This window comes from Bufo bufo, chromosome 10 (genome assembly GCF_905171765.1).
Source record: "Bufo bufo chromosome 10, aBufBuf1.1, whole genome shotgun sequence".
Classification (NCBI taxonomy): domain Eukaryota; kingdom Metazoa; phylum Chordata; class Amphibia; order Anura; family Bufonidae; genus Bufo; species Bufo bufo.
Genome location: NC_053398.1, coordinates 141107357 through 141126577, shown reverse-complemented (window position 1 = coordinate 141126577; position 19221 = coordinate 141107357). Strand labels below are relative to the sequence as shown.

The 19221-nt window shown below is 43.5% G+C and overlaps 1 protein-coding gene across 1 annotated transcript in view; it reads left to right on the top strand.

Moving 5' to 3' along the window:
* Positions 1-3829, top strand: part of HSD17B2 (hydroxysteroid 17-beta dehydrogenase 2) — a 34923-nt gene extending 31094 nt beyond the window's left edge. Inside the window, exons 4-5 of the mRNA XM_040408962.1 lie at positions 1943-2080; positions 3465-3829. Coding sequence (XP_040264896.1) covers positions 1943-2080; positions 3465-3829 — 503 coding nt within the window. The remainder of the gene's footprint in view (positions 1-1942; positions 2081-3464) is intronic.
* Positions 3830-19221: the final 15392 nt, after the last annotated feature.

Here is a 19221-nt window from a genome sequence, read left to right as displayed (position 1 = left end):
TGCTCCCTGGGAAAATGGGAATGTTAATAAGTTCCCACCCACGAGGATAGCTGGCTGCCTAGTGCCACCTAGAAAGCCAGCTTTTGTCATCTTGAATAACAATCTAATGCACTTTGTTTGTTTTTTGACGAGGAAATCGCAACTCTCAGACGGCATTCGCAATGTCTTCATGTAACCCTAGCCTGAAGTCGGCCATGGATAAGCTATAACTACTGGACACTAGTCCAGTTACCTCCCATCCAAAGGAATGGTCGAACAAGTGGAACAAGATTAAAGAGGATCTCTCACCGCTCCTGACATGCCTGTTTTAATAGCTTCACGCATTCCCCATGTAATAACAATTCTGGAGCATCTATTCTTATGGCTCTATGTTGTGCCATTCCTGTATTATTTCTACTAGAAGTTATGAATGAATTGCTAGCAGTCTGCAGTAAGGGTACAGAGGGGAGGTAACAAGTTGGGGGGGTGTACCTGCACAGTGTGAAAATGGCAGCACCTATTGGATAGAGTGAGACTGTGCAGGGACACACCCCCAACTGGTTACCGCCCCCTGTACCCTTACTGCAGACTGCTAGCAATTCATTCAGAACTTCTAGTAGAAATAATAAAGGAATGATACAACATAGAGCCATAAGAATGGATGCTCCAGAATTGTTATTACATGGGGAATGCATGAAGCTATTAAAACAGGCCTGTCAGGAGCGGTGAGAGGTCCTCTTTAATATATGGAGACAGAATGATAAGTGGCTGCCAGACACCAGTGGCGCTGCTTATCTCATAGCAACTAATAACATGGGTCAGGGATGATCCAACCAGACTGCTCTCAAAGGCTCTGGCAGCCCCCATAGAATTGCAGAGGGCTCCTTTAAGAGTTCTCAGGGTTATAAGACCACGGCATGTTTGGATTATAGGCGTCTCAATAACCCGAACACATCTAAATACAGAACTACTTAAACCTGCTCGCACGCCCCAGTCATTTCAGAGTCATACAGGGCATGCAAGTTCTAGCTTGTTATCAGATGAAAAGGTTTCCTGCACAATGAACGGTACGTGTGGTTATGTCCTCTGACGGCATGTACGACCCAACGCTGTGAAAGAACTGGATCTGAGGTCGCCGTGACCTCCAATAAGCTATTCATTTCAATCAGGGATTAATTTTTCTGTGCAAAGTTGAAAAAAGCCTTAAAGAATTTAGCAGAGAGGAATCCTCCAGCGAGGCGTAGGCAAACATCACGACTGCAGGAGAACATGGCCTTACATGCCACGCTGGGTACAGTGTCGCCCATAGGAAGTCCTCATGCATATAGAAAGATGACTCGAGGGCACAGATGGGGGGGGTGATGAACGGGGTCTGATCGCTGCATCGGTTTGGTCCATGTCCGTTGCGTTCCGCTATTATAAGTGAGTTTTCCAGACATCTGTCGGATTCATTGCCCGGAGCTGCCAATGTGTAAATGTGGAGAGATCAGATTTAGGTCGCACTTGGTATATTCATGGGTATTAGAAAATGGCACTCCATAAATAGCTGCTAAGTATATCAATAGAACACTACAACCCCTAACATCAACTCAGACATGACAACGACTATAATACAAGTCTATTATGCTATATATGTAGAAGACTACTCTTCCCAACATGACCTGACCTGTGGACAAGACCATTTCTATTATGCCTTATATATAGAACACGATAACCCCCAACATGACCGACCACTGGATATGACCATAACACAATTCTACCATAATCTATAAATAGAACACTACAACTCCTAACACGACCTGACCACTGGACATGCCCATAAAACCATCCTATTTTACTCTGTACACAAGACACTACATGACGCAACCACTGGAGAATTATCGGGGGTCTCTTCTAGTTTGGGACTTGCTGCTTTTTAGTAGTTTTCTGCATTTTCTCCAGCCTGTCTCTCTGTCTTCTTCAGGACACTCTCCGATTCCTGGTTTTGCAGCCTACGCAGCATCTAAGGCAGCTCTGTCCATGTTTTCTGCAGTGATGCGCCAAGATCTCTTCAAGTGGGGAGTGCAAGTGTCTGCCATCCACCCAAGTGGTTTCAAAACAAGTAGGTATAAATGTGCAGGTTTGTGTTCAGGTCACCTTTCTGGGTGACTACCACTTGAATACATGCAGAAATGCCTTCTTCTCTATGGTATGTGGACTTCTTTTGGGTCCATGGGAAGCTATGGAAGATAGCAAAGCAATATATCAGGGAGCTTCGGAAATGTGGCCTAAATGTTTTGCCCTTTTTGGGACACCCTCATCTCAGCCGGCCTGTACCTGTGTTGTATTTAGTAGACATGCTCTATTTATGAAGGTGCCAACATAGTTGCAATGCTTTAAAGAGATGGGTTCACAATTACCTCTCTTAAATACATATGAGCTAGGGCATTGATTGTATGCCATCTTTCCCATCTCCATACTTCCCAACAAGTTCTCGGGCAGCATGGGATGGGGGAGGGGCTTAAAATGTCCCACAAATTGGGAGTCAAATGTTGAAAGGTATGCATCTATATCTTTTTGAAGTGTGGAAGGAATCCAGAGTCCCTGGAGAAAACCCATATATCACTTAAGTAGAACATAGAGACTCCATGGAGATATTGCCCCTGGTTGGCCTTAAACTCTGGACAGATGTCGGAAGGAGAGAGTGCCAAGCACCATGCTGTGTTTTAGATTATCTCCTGATTGACCGCCATGCTACCACGTGAAGCCATCCTTTTCCGTCCACAGGAGTTGGTTGACAAGGGTGTAGGGTGTAAATGATGCAGCCACTATGGGGACCTTGGAGAGATGGGCCTGGCCCTGGTTGGTCTTATTCCCTTTGTTATTGGGTAGCAAGAACTTTTGCAGGTCCTTCATCTCCAGAGGAATTGCATTGTTAGCAAAAAATAAAAAATAAAAATTGGAAGGTAGATTGGGCCGAGGTAATGGAAGGGTTTTAAGGGGTAATTAAACACTAGGCACTTCTGTCCTAGGTGGCAATATTTGACATTGTAATTGTTGCTGTGAGGTCCTCTTTCTTCCATGTACACCATTTCTGGTTGAAGATGAATTTATAATTAGTTTATTACAAAAAAAAAATCCAGCTCTCACCAACCTGACCCCCCCCCCCAACCCTAAATCTCTTGGAATAAGCACATTCCAGGCTAATTAAATAGAAGAGAGGCGTAGACTTAAATATCATAACCCGTACCGCAATATAACACCCATAAATACTTTTTGAAACCCATAAGAGAATCTCTCAGGTAATTTACATATTCATGACGCCATGTAATTACACACTATGTATATATTATATTCCAATTACTCCTCCTATAGGAGCCTGCAGCGCACTAAGCAGGCACTGAGGAGTCGTCCATAATTGATGATTGCTGGTTTTACATTTATGTTGGGAATATCCTTAATAAATTATACAAGCTCCTCAAACCAGACATGCTGTTTGCTTGCAGATATTTTTGGATCTCGAGAACACTGGTCAAGTCTAGACCAGAACATTCTAGACAACATCATGCCAGACGTCAAAGAAGATTACGGAGAGGAATATCTTGCGAGTTTGAAGGACCTTCACCATACCATGTCTACAGTCACCTCCTCAGACCTGTCTCCAGTCCTGGAGGATGTGTGCCATGCTCTTCTGGCTCGAGAACCCTACTTCTCCTACACCCCAGGCAGGGGTGCGTATCTCATCCCATGTTTATTCCGCTATTTCCCTCTCTGGGTTTATGATAACTTTGCAAAACAAACCTTCCAAATCCACCGGAATATCCTACCAAGATCCCTGCAGATATCCAAAGCTAATAATAAAATGGCCTAGAGCTTCCATGACAATGAGATAGTGGAATATTTTTTATTGTTTTTTTTTCACAAAACACATGGAAACCCTTATGAAACGCAATGCCAGACATGACTAACACACTGCTGGTAACACTATGGAACCAAAACTATTCTGAAACTGTACTATGGTCAATATCTTCCATGATCTGATCTTTTCCAGGTCTGAAATTTTTGGAAACTCCCCATGTGCTCAATTTAAGGACCGACGATTGGAAAGATTATTAATATTCAAGCTGAAAAAAAGAATCCATGGTCTGCATAAGAACATATGGTGTACACATAGGACCATAGTGAAGAAAATGTAGAAATTTTTTTTTTCACGGGCCAAAAAATAGAAACCAGCGTTGAAATGGTTATCATGAATGATGCATCCACATATCACATTACTTGTGATGTTAACTTTTGTAACCGAATACCTTTATTAAATGTGACAAGTTTTTGATTGTCTCCATAGTGGAAATGTACAGGAGTGGACTAAACGTGATGATGGGGTTCTTCACACCCCTGTAAACCCCTTGGCTTCCCACTCTAGGGAGGAACCAGTCCTTGACTAAGGCTATAGACCAACAGGTGGAAGTCAAGGCAAGACAGGCGCTTCCTTGGCTTTGGCCAAGGTTGGCCACTAGTCCCTGACCCTTGCAGGAGCCTTCTATCCTGGTAGGTTGGGGAATGGTTTATGGAGGGCCCTTCTCTTATGGAAAGGGCCTGCGATAGACCTTATCCTAGGGCACTCCTTGTGTGGAACTCTGCACATTTTTGTTACATGGGGTGAAGAAAGTGATGTTCCTCTGGCTTTCGAAACAAAAAAAAAGAAAAGAGATGATGGGAGCCCCTAACATCAGCCATGGCCATGAAGGCTAACACATTGCATTTGAGCAACATTTTAATTTTTTTATCAATTCCCTCTCCTGGCCCCAAGCCCTTAGGCCTTGCCCTGCAGAGTTACACATCCTGTCTAGTATATAGTCTGGGTAAACTTGGATGAGACAGTCACTAGATGTGCCAAATCTATCACACTGGCTCAATTTGGAGACTTTTTAGTCTAAGTTTATACCACCTATTAGTTGACTTACTTTGTGCCAGAATTTGGAAGGCCTTGCCACATCTTAAGCCATTAAAAGGAATTTGTCATCAAAAAAGGTCTTTTTGGTTAAAGCACAACTTTACGTTAAACATATATTTTTTAAATGTTTTGCCGATGGTATTTTAAATTTTCCATGTCACAAAAAAATCCTGGTCACTAAGCTTAATAATAGGAACCACTTCTTGTTCTGTGCATATCACTTTTCAGCGGTCATCTTATTATCATCACAGGCAGGATTACAATGGAAGGATATATACAGTACAGACCAAAAGTTTGGACACACCTTCTCATTCAAAGAGTTTTCTTTATTTTCATGACTATGAAAATTGTAGATTCACACTGAAGGCATCAAAACTATGAATTAACACATGTGGAATTATATACATAACAAACAAGTGTGAAACAACAGAAAATATGTCATATTCTAGGTTCTTCAAAGTAGCCACCTTTTGCTTTGATTACTGCTTTGCACACTCTTGGCATTCTCTTGATGAGCTTCAAGAGGTAGTCCCCTGAAATGGTTTTCACTTCACAGGTGTGCCCTGTCAGGTTTAATAAGTGTGATTTCTTGCCTTATAAATGGGGTTGGGACCATCAGTGGCGTTGAGGAGAAGTCAGGTGGATACACAGCTGATAGTCCTACTGAATAGACTGTTAGAATTTGTATTATGGCAAGAAAAAAGCAGCTAAGTAAAGAAAAACGAGTGGCCATCATTACTTTAAGAAATGAAGGTCAGTCAGTCAGCCGAAAAATTAGGAAAACGTTGAAAGTAAGGGCTATTTGACCATGAAGGAGAGTGATGGGGTGCTGCGCCAGATGACCTGGCCTCCACAGTCACCGCACCTGAACCCAATCGAGATGGTTTGGGGTGAGCTGGACCGCAGAGTGAAGGCAAAAGGGCCAACAAGTGCTAAGCATCTCTGGGAACTCCTTCAAGACTGTTGGAAGACCATTTCAGGGGACTACCTCTTGAAGCTCATCAAGAGAATGCCAAGAGTGTGCAAAGCAGTAATCAAAGCAAAAGGTGGCTACTTTGAAGAACCTAGAATATGACATATTTTCAGTTGTTTCACACTTGTTTGTTATGTATATAATTCCACATGTGTTAATTCATAGTTTTGATGCCTTCATAGTCATGAAAATAAAGAAAACTCTTTGAATGAGAAGGTGTGTCCAAACTTTTGGTCTGTACTGTATACATATATATATATACATACATCCTGTGGACAGGGGAGGTGCTGTTTTTAATATAATCTAATCCTGTAAACATTAGAAGCCTCTGACATGTTCTGTTGCGGTTCGCAATTGCTCTCAGATGTAGTTACTGCTGGATAAAAATTCCAAGATGTTTGTCTTTTGTTCCGGATAATTAAGTCGAAACACTAGTGACACATTTTCTTCTTGATACATTGTATCATCTTTTTATTTTCTGGTGTCCCCATGCTGGTAACTAGCAGGTAGCAAGCTGTGTGCGTCCAGCATCATATAGGTATTTCCACCATTATGGAACTTTCCAGCTGAGGATCTGAAAACCAGCAAATATCCATCATTCCCTTCTTCCTTCCATCCGCATGGAGCCAATAATCAGAACAGTTGGAGAATGTATTTTTTTTGTGTTGACAGGAACAAGAAAATGAATAATGGGAGCAACAGAAATAACGATATTAATCAAAATCACCCGACTGAGCGAATCCACGTCCCTCATCAGGGGAAATCCTATCTATTATATAAAGCTGTGTGTACGTGTGTGTGTCCACTAATCTGCACCATCGCATTTGCAATTTGCCACACAGGTACATCAGGTGTCCGGGGAGGTTTTAGACCGGGTCTCAGCTCTCTAGCACTTACCGTTTCTGAGATATTCCCAAATAATGCAAATATGGCACATCACATGACCTACATTAGCCAATAGAAGCCTGCAGGTCTTTCTCTTCATATCACAACTGTCATACACACGGTCACATGTCCCTTATCAGCCAATAGAAGCTCGCAGGCCCTTAGTCTCCACATACACACAGTGTTACTGCAGGTTTTTATAACAACACAGCCATTTTTCTTCACTGCTGTAGGTCAGCTTTAAAGGGGCAGGGCGCTGTGGATGACACTGTTAAGGGAGTGGAGTGCTGTGAAGGTCACAGTTCAGGGGGCAGGTATGGCCTGAATGGCCACCCTCAAAAGACGGACTTAAAAACCCCGCCCCCAGGTCCAGGTAAGCCACGCCCCTGATCCACTTAGGTCACGCCCCTGATCCACTTAGGTCATGCCCCCTCCCACTCCACAGCCGACAGGGATTGAAAAAATGAAGGTGAGAATCAACTTCTGTCAGCTGCAGGGGTGGGAGGGAGGGTAACTTTCTCCCTGCAGCTCACGCTCAGACAGCACAGTGCTGCTGTCTGAGAGTGAGCTGTTCAAAAGGACATCCCTGTGTCCCTCCAGGCCCTGCACTGGACGGAGCACAGGGAGTCTGAAAGCCGGACTGTCCGGCCTAAAACCGGACTTCTGGCTACCCTTGGAGCAGGCTGCTGTGGAGGTCACAGTTAAGAGGAAGGTCCGCTATGGAGGTCAGTGTTAAGGGGCAGATTGCTGTAGAGGCCACTGTTAAGGGGGTGGGGTTCTGTGGAAGTCACTGTTAAGGAGATGGGATACTGTGGAAGTCACTAATAAAGAGGCGGCCGATGTGGAGGTCACTGTTAAGGGGGCGGTATGCTGTGGAGGTCACTGTTAAGGGGGCGGGATGCTGTGGAGGTCACTGTTAAAGGGGCGGGCACTGTGAAGGTCTCTGTTAAGAGGCAGGGAACAGTGGAGGTCACGGTTAAGGGGACGGTCCGCTATGGAGGTCAGTGTTAATGGGCAGGTGCTGTAGAGGTCACTGTTAAGGGGGTGGTGTGTTGTGGAAGTCACTGTTAAAGGGGCAGTCGCTGTGGAGGTTCCTGTTAAGGAGGCCGGGAATGGTGGAGGTCAGTTAAGGGGACTTTAACCTATGGTCAGTGTTAAGGGGTGGGTGCTGTAGAGGTCACTGTTAAGGGGACGGGCCCCTGTGGAGGTTACTGTCAAGGGGGTGGGGTGCTGTGGAACTCACTGTTAAAGGGGCAGGCTGCTTTAAAGGTCAAAGTTAAGGGGGTGGACTGCTGTGGAGATCCCATTTTAATGAGACGGGGCACTGTGGGGGGGGGGGGTCAGTGTTAAGAGGTGGGGGCTGTGGAGGTCACTGTTAAGGGGATGCAGTGTTGTGGAAGTCACATTTTAAGGGAAAGGAGCTCTGTGGAGGTGACTGTTAAAGGGGCCGGTAATTGTGAAAATCAATGTTAACGAGACGGGGTACTGTGGAGGTCACTAATAAAGGGGTGGCTGCTGTGGACATCACTGTTAAAGAGTAGGGCGCTGTGGATGTTACTGTTAAGAGGGCAGGCCGCTGTGGCGGTTACTGTTAAGGGAGGAGGGGACTGTGGAGGCCACCACTAAAGAGGCAGCGGGGTACTGTGAGGTCACTGTTAAGGCAGCGGGGTACTGTGAGGTCACTGTTAAGGGAGTGGGGTACAGTGGAGGTCACTGTTAAGGGAGCGGGGTACTGTGGCAGTCACTGTTAAAGGGGCAGTCGCTGTGGGGGTTTCTGTTAAGGAGGCCGGGAATGGTGGAGGTCAGTTAAGGGGACTGTAACCTATGTTCAGTGTTAAGGGGTGGGTGCTGTAGAGGTCACTGTTAAGGGGGTGGGCTCCTGTGGGGGTCACTGTCAAGGGGGCGGGGTGCTGTAGATGTCACTGTTATAGTGGATACTGTCGATATCTTTTAATGACACACAAACATTAAATGAAATAGATTAAATATACCCATGCGAAGCCGGGTCCTTCAGCTAGTGTGCAATAAACCTATAACCCAAATTTCTGAAAATATAAAAAGTAGCACAATTTGGCGCAGCTAGGGTTTCTACACTTTTTCCCACATGCTCGACAAGGGAATGGAGCCTTAAATGCGCCAAAATTTTGGCAACTAGGGTTTCTACGTCTTTTTCCAATGCACTTAAAAATGGGTGGGTCTTAGAGAAAAGGGGATGGAGCTTCACGGAAGAAGGGTGTACCCTAAAATACAACATTTTGCATCAAAATGGTGCCATATTTCTGTCTGAAAGTAGGCCAACCAGCAGGTCTAGACAGCCAGTTGAAGCTTGTGCCAGTCTACAATTTTTTTTTTTTTTTTTTTTTGAATCAGATCTTTTTTATTAAACATTTTACAGTGTAAATACACATTTGAACACATTGTAAACAAGGATGACATAGAGATATACTGTCCATACAATTTTAGTCTAAAATTTGCAGAATCCTGTCCAAAGATGCTTAGACCCTCAGCGAACCACAGTAACCCCAGGAGTAGCCTGGAAGAAAGTGTTCAATTTCCCTGCAGCGCCACCACAGGAAAAATGAAGCACCACGTGCTTGGGTCCTCCAGAGTAAGATGCACTATTCCGTAGCTAAGAGAACCCCCTCTATTAACCCATTATTTTCTAATAGGATTTATGAATTGGGATTTTCTAGACACTGAAACATAAAAGGTGGAATGTATCAATGCTGTATGATGCTTAAAAAAGTAGCAAATTTTTGCCCCAAAAAATTCATATTTTGGGGTTTTGTTGAAGGGTTGGCCTCTTCTGCCCATCAAATTTATCATAATGTGCCCAAAAATTGGCATAAATTATAGTTGAAATCTACAACAACCCAGAGCTGGCACAGACTCGGTTTGGGAAGCCCAAGATGCAAGACACTAGCCTCGGTCTTCTCTCCATTTGCCGTGTGGTGGCATATAATCTACGATTCCCTTTTACCAGCCATTTTCTGCAATGCTTTTCAATAGTGTGACTGCTAGGAAAGCCTAAAAAAACCTCTTACTACCTCAGTGACCTTTAGGTTGAGTGGCCCTTTAAGTGGCTGTGACTCTTCCAATTAATATGAATGCTAAGTTTTGAAGAGCATGCGTATAAATCCGGCTGGTGTCATTTTCACATATGTCTAGGGTGGAAGGATTATGGAGCAGCAATCATCCTCACATGCAACTGTAGATGAGTATTAGATGTACCAAAATTTTGGGTCCCGTCCCCCCCTTGTGGATACTGTTAATGCACATTTTCATCGTCTACTCCTGAGTGGGCAGACTTTTCCCGGACTGATGTCAGAGCTTTGACCAATCAGATGTCCCCCTCCTGCTGCTCCTTCTCCTCCCCTCTCACAGCATGCAGGCACAGAGACACTCTGCAGCTGCACACCCCTCCTCTGTGTCCAGCTACAGTTTTACACTAGATGTGTTATAAAGGGACTGAGAATATCGCTGAACATTAATGGAGAAGAAAAGTGTCACAAATGATGTTGCAGATAGCTGGAAGTTATGGATAAACATCCGACTGGCTTGATCCCAAACTAAGGAGCATAAAGGTGACCCCTATAAAACCCTAAGAGTTCACCCTGACTGCTAAGCCCATACAAGGGTCTCAGAGGTAGACGATTGCATGCCCTCGTACCTAGACTGTGTGACACCTGAAAACCCTATAATAGTGAGGGGACACGACCACCGACTCCCTGCACTTAATACGGACGGAGTCAGGGTCACCTAGAATCAATGTAATGGTCGCATACACACACACACAGGGGGAAGGGAAGTGACCACTGCGCTCCACCCTTACCCCTGGCCCTGCCTACTTGCCTCACGAGTCCTAATGACAGGGGACAACTGGACGGCAATCCCTAACTTGGAATAAGTGCAGGGATGACAGACAGACAAACAACAGAACGTGAACGGACCGAGTCAATACCAAGAGAGCTACGCAGTACAAAGGATTAAGCAAAGAATGGTCAGGAGAAGCCGGGGTCAAATACCAGGAGAGCAGAGAAGTACAAGAGGAGTCCTAAGAGAGTAGTCAGGTGGGAGCCGAGGTCACAATACCAGGACGGATGCGCAGTACAGAAGGAGCAGGCAAAAGGATGGTCAGCGAACAGGATCAGGTAAGTATTCAGCAGTCCAACAAATAGCCAGGAACCTAGAAATTAACAGGCAACCTGTAGCCAGCAGGCTGCCTGTATTTATAGTGGGGAGTGAGGGTCATGTGACGTGGCCAGCGTCACATGACCGACAGACCAACCAGTCGAGCACCGAGTGATCAGCTCGGCGCTCAAGGCAGACTTAGGAGCAGGGAGCCACCCAGCTAGTAAAGCCGCCCTGGGAATGAGGTCAAACACAGATCCTCATTCCCAAAGCTAAGCAACAGGTCTGCGGGCGATGGGGGACCGAGTGCACCTTCGGAACCCCGTGACAATCAAGCCAGCAAGGAAACACAATACATGAAAGGACTTATCTGAACAAGCAGCAACTGAAGTCTCCAGCAGTGAACACTTCAATCCAGGAAGTAGTATAAACCGCAAAGTGAGGCAGTATGGGAGGAAATATAAAGGAAAGAGGATTAGTCTAAATAGGTGACACCTGGGAGAAGGAAATGAGATGACAAAGTGAAACTAAAACAAAGAACATCATGCAAGAGGTAGAAAAGGACGTCTGTCAGACCTTCTCACAGAAATGGCGGTGACAAAAGGAGGAACTACAGGCAAGAAGATGCCACTTTCCGACTAATAAAATCTATAACAAAATTTGGTACTAATTTATGCAAAAGTAATTATAACAACCGGTACGCTATAATAAAACGGCTACAAGCGAGTGTGATGTTCTGCCGTGTTAATGAGGATTAATAACAATAACGTTTTCAACATCAGGAGGACATTCATAGAACGTCTTACGACTATTGATAATTTCAGTGCAGATAAACTGATGATTAGGAAACACGATAATTGAAGCATCATTTTCCTGGATTATAACGTTGTTTATTCCCTGCGAGCCGTTTGTTTCGCAGCGTACATCTGGGTATACAACTGTTATTTATGGACTACTGGTAAAACAAAGGATCGTTTCCCATGTTACAACCCCTTTAAATTGATGTAATTGGCTCATAATATAACAGAATGTAATAGGCCGTTCTATTATAAACTGTGGAATTAAGACGGATTAATGCTTCATTATTATAGAGCTTCTGGATAAATGGATGATTGAAGGCGGATGTTTTACATCTCCAAACAGTTGTTATTGCTTTTTTACTTTATTACACTCATCATAACTATTCTCGTTTTGCTTTCACTGGGATAAACCAAACATATTTGTGTTAGAATAGATCATTGGGTAGGGGGAGGGGTTAGGCGTATATAGCATACATGGACTGGTGTATCTGCAGTAGAGGGGGAAGAGGCCTCCATTATCCACAGCAACAGCAGCTTGTAATACTTCCCTGGAAATAACTTCTCATTACTAGGGGATCTTCTGAAGCATTAGTTCATATGCTGTGCAGTATACTGTATCCAGTGCTCCCACGAGCTCCTCTGGGGAGTTGTCAGTGGGCGTGGCACGATACCTTGTAGCCAATCAGATCATCATGATCCCTGCAGCAGGGTAAGGGTCAGCTGATCTTGTGGGAGGCAGTGACCTGGCCATTCTTGTGATTCCATAGGTGAGGACAGTAGAGGCAGTGTCATGACGTGAGACAAGAATCAATATACAGATGTAGCAGGGTTAACACACAAACTCTTAACTCAAATTTCTTAACTCATCGCGTCATCTTGAAACAAAAGCCATTGAAAATGCTTAACGCATTTAGTTTAGATAACACTTCTCATAAAGCATGTGTGTTAACTCTACTACATCTGTACACAACGTCTATGCATTTTATATAGGTGCAGGAACTGTAGTCATCAAAAGGAGTTTTCCAGGACCCAGCAAACCTTCCTCATTTAGAAGGTTTCTAATATACTTACCACCTCAAAATTGGCCTGTTGGAAACCTAATCGCGTGATGATCCTCTTCAGAGAATCCTGCTTCTGCCGACATCACATCCTTTACCAGGTTTCCGGCTTGGGTTATGGACGGGATGTGCCTTCCGCTTTGGATGGGGCCGGTACTATTCCTCTCCCTAACGCCTGCTCAGATGAAGTGTATTCAGGAGTTTGTGCATGCGCCAGGGAGAGGATAAGTTCTGGCCTTGTCCATAGCCCAGGATGAAAATCTGGACGTGACGTTGGGGTAAGAAGGATTTTCTGAAGAGGAACATCACAAGACCAGGTTCACGAGAGGCGGTCCACGCTACTTCAGAACGGAATTATATTACAAATTTTGTTCTAGAGTCGTGTTATGTGCAATTAAGGTGATACCCAGAAGACCCTCTAATGTTTTAATAAGAAGGCCAATCTGTACCTTCCATACTATGCCAGTGCCATCGGGTGGACCACGAAATGGGGCTCAGAACTGAACTGCTGACACTGTGTCCCTTCATACAACCATCAAGGTAAATTATCAATTTGCAAAGTTAATTTTCCTGATTGTTACGTCACTCGTGTTAACTTCTTTCGGAAAAGTGGTGAGGATGAGGTAAAGACATTGCTTGGGACTTTATTGTCGCAAGGTTTGCGGCTTTTTTTAAGCCAGAGATTAGGAGCAGTGAGATGATACATCTTCCCCAAAGTATTATTTTTAACAATGCACCAAATTAGTGACATGTGATACATTTGGTGCAAATTAAGGCAATGGAGACTCAAGCACAAGAGACTTCTAAAATTCTGTTACCTGTAGTTACCACTAGAGGGAGCACCCTGCATACAGGTCTCTCTCACAATTAATGCATTAAGTGGTAGATTTGCCGGAAGCCATGATACCACCCAATGTCCTGAATGACCAGCTGAGTTCTGCTATATCTGTATTCTCAAGCTCAGCTGGTCACATCTACATCCTACCTGCTGATGAAAGGCTCAGTAGATATGAGTTTTTAAAGTGCTTTTGACTTCAAGGAGGTAGAAATGATGTTGTGATACCTTTTGAGTTGGTTCCCAGCTCTTAATCCTTCACTTCCAGATATAGCCACCACCTCCTTACCTCCCACCTTGGAGGACCTTTTGCCCATTTCATTGCTATAGACGGGCGGTATAATTTCTCGCCTCATGGCTGTAAACTAAAAAACATAGCTAAGAGAGGAAAAGAATCACATGCTATCAAATCTGTAAGTATACGCCAGGAATTCAGAGCGGTCAGAACATTATATAGCAGCTGGAGCCAGTGTGAAACTGAATGCTAAAGTAAATAGGATTATACTCGATGACAATCACCGCGGCCAGGAGACTTTTGGACCGTTGCCACTAATACCAGCCTATCCTAATGTGACCGGCTGTGTGCAGGAAAGGCAAAGTCTCATCTCGAAGCTCGGGGATATTTCATGAAAACTATAGTTAAGCTGTCTACAGATTTTTTTTTACATAAAGGAAGTCTATTGTTGCACTGGGCCAAATAAATGTTACCCTGAATAAGGATGCAACAGAATGCCAAATTCACCTAAATAAACCTACATTTTAGCAAGAGCCCATCTGCCCAAATGCCAAATTCAGCCAATTTGATAGTCCATAGAATGCAATGCAGATGTTGCTCGGTTTGGATTGAAACGCATGACGCAACAAAGCAGATTAGCAGTGATATTCCAGGGGGGGGGGGGCTCTGGGATTTCCAGGTGCCCGACAACCTCTCAAAGGGAGTTTGATATAATTTCTAGGTTCCTGGCTATTTGTTGGACTACTGAATACTCACCTGATTCCGTTCCCTGACGATCCTTTGCCTGCTCCTCCTGTACTGCGCATCCGTCCTGGTATTGTGACCTCGGCTCCCATCTGACTAGTCTCTTAGGACTCCTCTTGTACTTCTCTACTCTCCTGGTATTTGACCCCGGCTTCTCCTGACAATTCTTTGCTTAACCCTTTGTACTGCGTAGCTCTCTTGGTTCTGACCCGGTGCACGTATCCTAAGTTAGGGACTGTCGTCCAGTTGTCCCCTGTCATCAGGACTCGTGAGGCAAGTAGGCAGGGCCAGGGGTGAGGGTGGAGCGCAGTGGTCACTATCCTTCCCTTCTACACTGACCCGTGACAGCATATGTGCCCTACAGGCTGGAAAGCAGCTTTAGCAAGGAGAGTGTTGTATTGATAATACTGGAGCACCATGTAGGACGGTTTATGTAATAATGTATCAATTTTTATGTAGGCACTGTATGGCTTTATGTATTTGGCCCATATATGACACTGTTTATCTGGACCAATGTGCTGTCATCTGGACATTTATGTGCTCTTTTTTTTGTATTAGTAACAGTTTGATACTATTTATCTGGACATTTTATATATCTTTCTGAGAACAGTTTGATACTATTTATCTGGACATAATGTGGCTTTATCTGGACACTATATCTACTATTTTAATGGGAGCATGGCTTCATTGGGACATTACGTGTACCGTGCTATTCTTTTGGAGCAGTAGGATACCATTTATCTGGGCACTGTGTGCCGTTATCTGGACATTATAGAGGTCATTTATTAAGAATGGCGATTTATACGCCGTTCTTAATCCCCATGTGCTTGGCCTCTACATAACTTTGACACTTGCTTCTGCCGACCTTGCTGGCGTAGTTTAAGACCATTATCCATGGAGAAAATGGTAAATGAGACGGGCCGGGCGGCCCACCCACAACATGCCCCCCTTTGTGACAAAATCTGTGCCTTAAATATGCCAAAAAGTGGCGTATATTTCTTAATAAATGACCCCCTATGTGTATTATTTTTCCGAGAACAATGTGATACTATTTATCTGGGCAAACTGTGGCGTAACCTGGACATTATATGTACTGGTTTCCTAAATCAGTATGACACCATTTATCTGACATTATATGTACTATTTTAGTGGGGACAGTAAGACTTTATTGGGAGATTATATATACTATTCTTTTGGACACTATGATGCTATTTATCTGTGCACAGTGAGGTGTTATCTGGACATTATAGGAAGTATTTTTCTGGGAACAGTATGATACTATTTACTGTATCTGGGCAATGTGTGTTATATGTACTATTTGTATGGAAACTATAGCAATATTTAACTGTGCAATGCAAGGCTTGTCAAGGCAGTATATGGTGCTATTTATCTGGGCGCTGGACCTTTCATATTAAATTAAAACATCTTATCCTTTTTTTTTTTTCCAAAGCTGGTCATCTCTTGCTACAACAGGAAAGTTACGGAAAGACACATCTGTATATGGCAGAATTAATCCCAGAAAGCCATAAAACCTGCACAATACATAGTCGTTCAAAAAGACAATGGTCTGAATTCTATCAAGAGAAGCACCGAAAATAGTCCCTGTGCGCGGCCACCACCTGACCGTCTCAAAATAATAATACACCGAGTGTGACAGCGAGACAGTAACTCATACAAATCAATACAACATGTAATATAATATGTCGTCTTCAGCCCGGCAGAGCAGACAGGATTTGAAGGGTTGTTTCGGAGCAGAGATCCAGATATGAAATGAAAGCTCTGGCTAGGAGATATTTCCAAAATGGAGCATTTGGGAAAGTGACACGCTATATTATGGTTATTATCCATGTCATCATTTTGGACAAGGCTGCACAAATCTGGAGGTTTATATAGCCGGCGATTTTCTGCCGCACATCACATTTATTTGTGATTGGCCTTTTCAGAAAACGCAAGAAATTTTTGTTTGGGTGTTTTGTAAAAATATAGTGATTAGAGATAAGGGGGTAATCTTCATGGGAGGGCTGTCACCCACTAAACCTACTGTGTCCTCTTCACTTTACAGGCAAATTGTGTGAGTGTAATTTACTATTAGTATTAAGACAGGATAAACTGCATGACTTTACACATCTTTCATCGCTGGCGCTTTACTGTATTTAAAGGGAACCTACACATTGTAACATGAGTTTAACAGGTGAAGCCTACAGGGAATATATTAATGTTCTAAAATTCTCCTTGTACTGATATGTCTTATACTCTATTCACAACCAAAGCACCATTTAGAACGCTGATGGTCTTCAGGGAGAAGTGCACTGATGTCGTGCAGATGAAAAAAAAATAATAGTTTAGTTGGGGTAATAGTGTTGTGGCTGAGAACCAGAAGCAGTGCAAGAAGTATCTTGAGGTCTTCCTGGTACCCTGATCCACCGAGGCCAGCTACAGAGAGTAGGAATCACATGAGTATCATATTATTCTCTTAGTACTGATTGGCCAAGAAAGAAGCTACCACATACAGTATACTTACACCATGGTATTTATGGGCGTCTTATATATTAAAAGGGTATCTCGTTAAAGGGGTTCTCCAAGAGCGGTGCTCTGGTTCCAGCACCGAGCTTCTTTTTTCCTCCGCTTTTGGTACTCACTGGACTGGAAGTGTGTTGTGTCATCAACATGCACTTTACCACTGCCGGCCAATCAGTGGCAGCCGTCATGAACCATGCCTGCATACGTTACTGATGAGGCCACTGGCACCGATGACTTGCGTGTAGATGGCACACCACGCGTCCAGTCCAGTGGGAATAGAATTAGAGGAGAAAGGTACTCTGCACTGGAACCCAATCACTGGTGACAGGCAAATCATTTTTTAACCCCTAAACACTTGAACATTTATGAAAAGGTCTTGGAGAACCCTTTTTATAAGGCAGCCTAAAAACTTGACTCGTGCACAATTTAACCTTCAATGGTCACATTTATTAAGACCGGTATTTTAGTCGCCAGTCTTAATAAAGCCCTAAACTGGCGGTGGTTCCGCTGAAGTTATGAAGAAGAGCCGGCCTCTCCATAACTTCGGCGCATCCAGCGTCAGTTCTAAATGTTGATGCCTTCCGAGTGTTCTTACATTTAGACCTTTTTCTACGCCTAAATCAGGGGTAGAAAATGGTGAATGAGATGGGCCTGCCGGCCCGCCCCCTTCCTGCCCACAATTTTAGACCTAGCACCGCTATCTGCGTCTGAAATACGCCTAATTTAGGCGTATTTCAGCATAGTAAATGACCCCCTAAATTTTCACACAACAATCAATAATACAACCACAAGAAACTTTGTAATATGTTTTATCAGTGAGAATTGTCGAGTTCTCCTGTTAGCAGCTGTTTACCAGCTCCCCGCTAAATGCTTTTCACTTTAAAAAAAAGTATTTTTCTACATCTGGGAGGGATCATCGCTGCAAAAGGATCATATTACACATGCGAATGCACGTCTATGGAGAGGGGAGGGGAGAGGAGTGAGCAGGAGCTGAGGAAACAGGCACAGACAAAGAGGGACTGCACAGCTACACAGGAAGGTTATAGCTCAGCACAAATGCTTCATTCACAAAAATACAGGTCAGTACTTCTCTGTAATGTCCTTTATTATCCTGGGGCTGCTTCTGCGTGAGTAAGAGCAGGTTAGGAAGGATATTCTCCTCTATTTTCTATATGTGCAGTGTATTGTAGTTAGTCTCCACCTACCATGTATGAGAGAACTGCAAACCATCCGGATATTCAGCAAGCACAGAGAAAAAGTGCTCTAAATGCCAGAAATAATGTTATTCCTCAGGTTCAAACACGGTACTACTGATTAATGAAAAGTTTGCTGAAAGCTCAGTGAGGCTTTAAAGTGAATGCCCACTATTTAACACCAGTCTTTTCCTGAAAGGGATATTCCCAAGAACTAAACGGTGGCTTATTGTTCCCAATATGTAAAATCAGTAAAGTTTGCAACAACAAAAAAACATTCTTCTATAATGGACATAAAACAAAATCTTAGATTGTGGGATAATCCAAAAATTAATTGTGGGATACACCCAATATTCTGTGCTAAATAACTTCATAATATATCTTTATAAAGTTAGAAACGTATTTTTTGATACAGAGCTCCAAATTCACTGCATAAAGTTAAAACATAAAATTAGGTCTGCAGCCACCACCAGGAGGAGCTTATTGCATACTGGATTATTATTGTGATCAATGTATGAACAGTATGCAGTAAACTCCTAAGCTCCCCCTAGTGGTGGCTGCAGGTTGATAGAATTTTATAATTTCACCATTTATGCAGGGTATTTAAAGCTTTGCTTCAGAAAAATGGAGCTCCAAACACTGTAAAAAAATAATAAGAAATTAATCAGTGCAGAATTTAAGACCTAAAAACAATGTGGTGTCAGAAGGTGGACATTTATTTCAAGTAGATGTGACAGACTGGTTCTAGGAACAAATTGCCTGATCAAACAGGTGTTGGACCCCCACCCATCAGATACTGATAAAGATCTCAGAAAACCCCTTTAATAAAACTCACCGTAATCAATAAGCTATATGTGTCCTACAGTGGTGCCACTGAAAAATAAAACTTGTCCTACAAAAAAGAAGCCCTCATACAACTACATTGACTGAAGAAT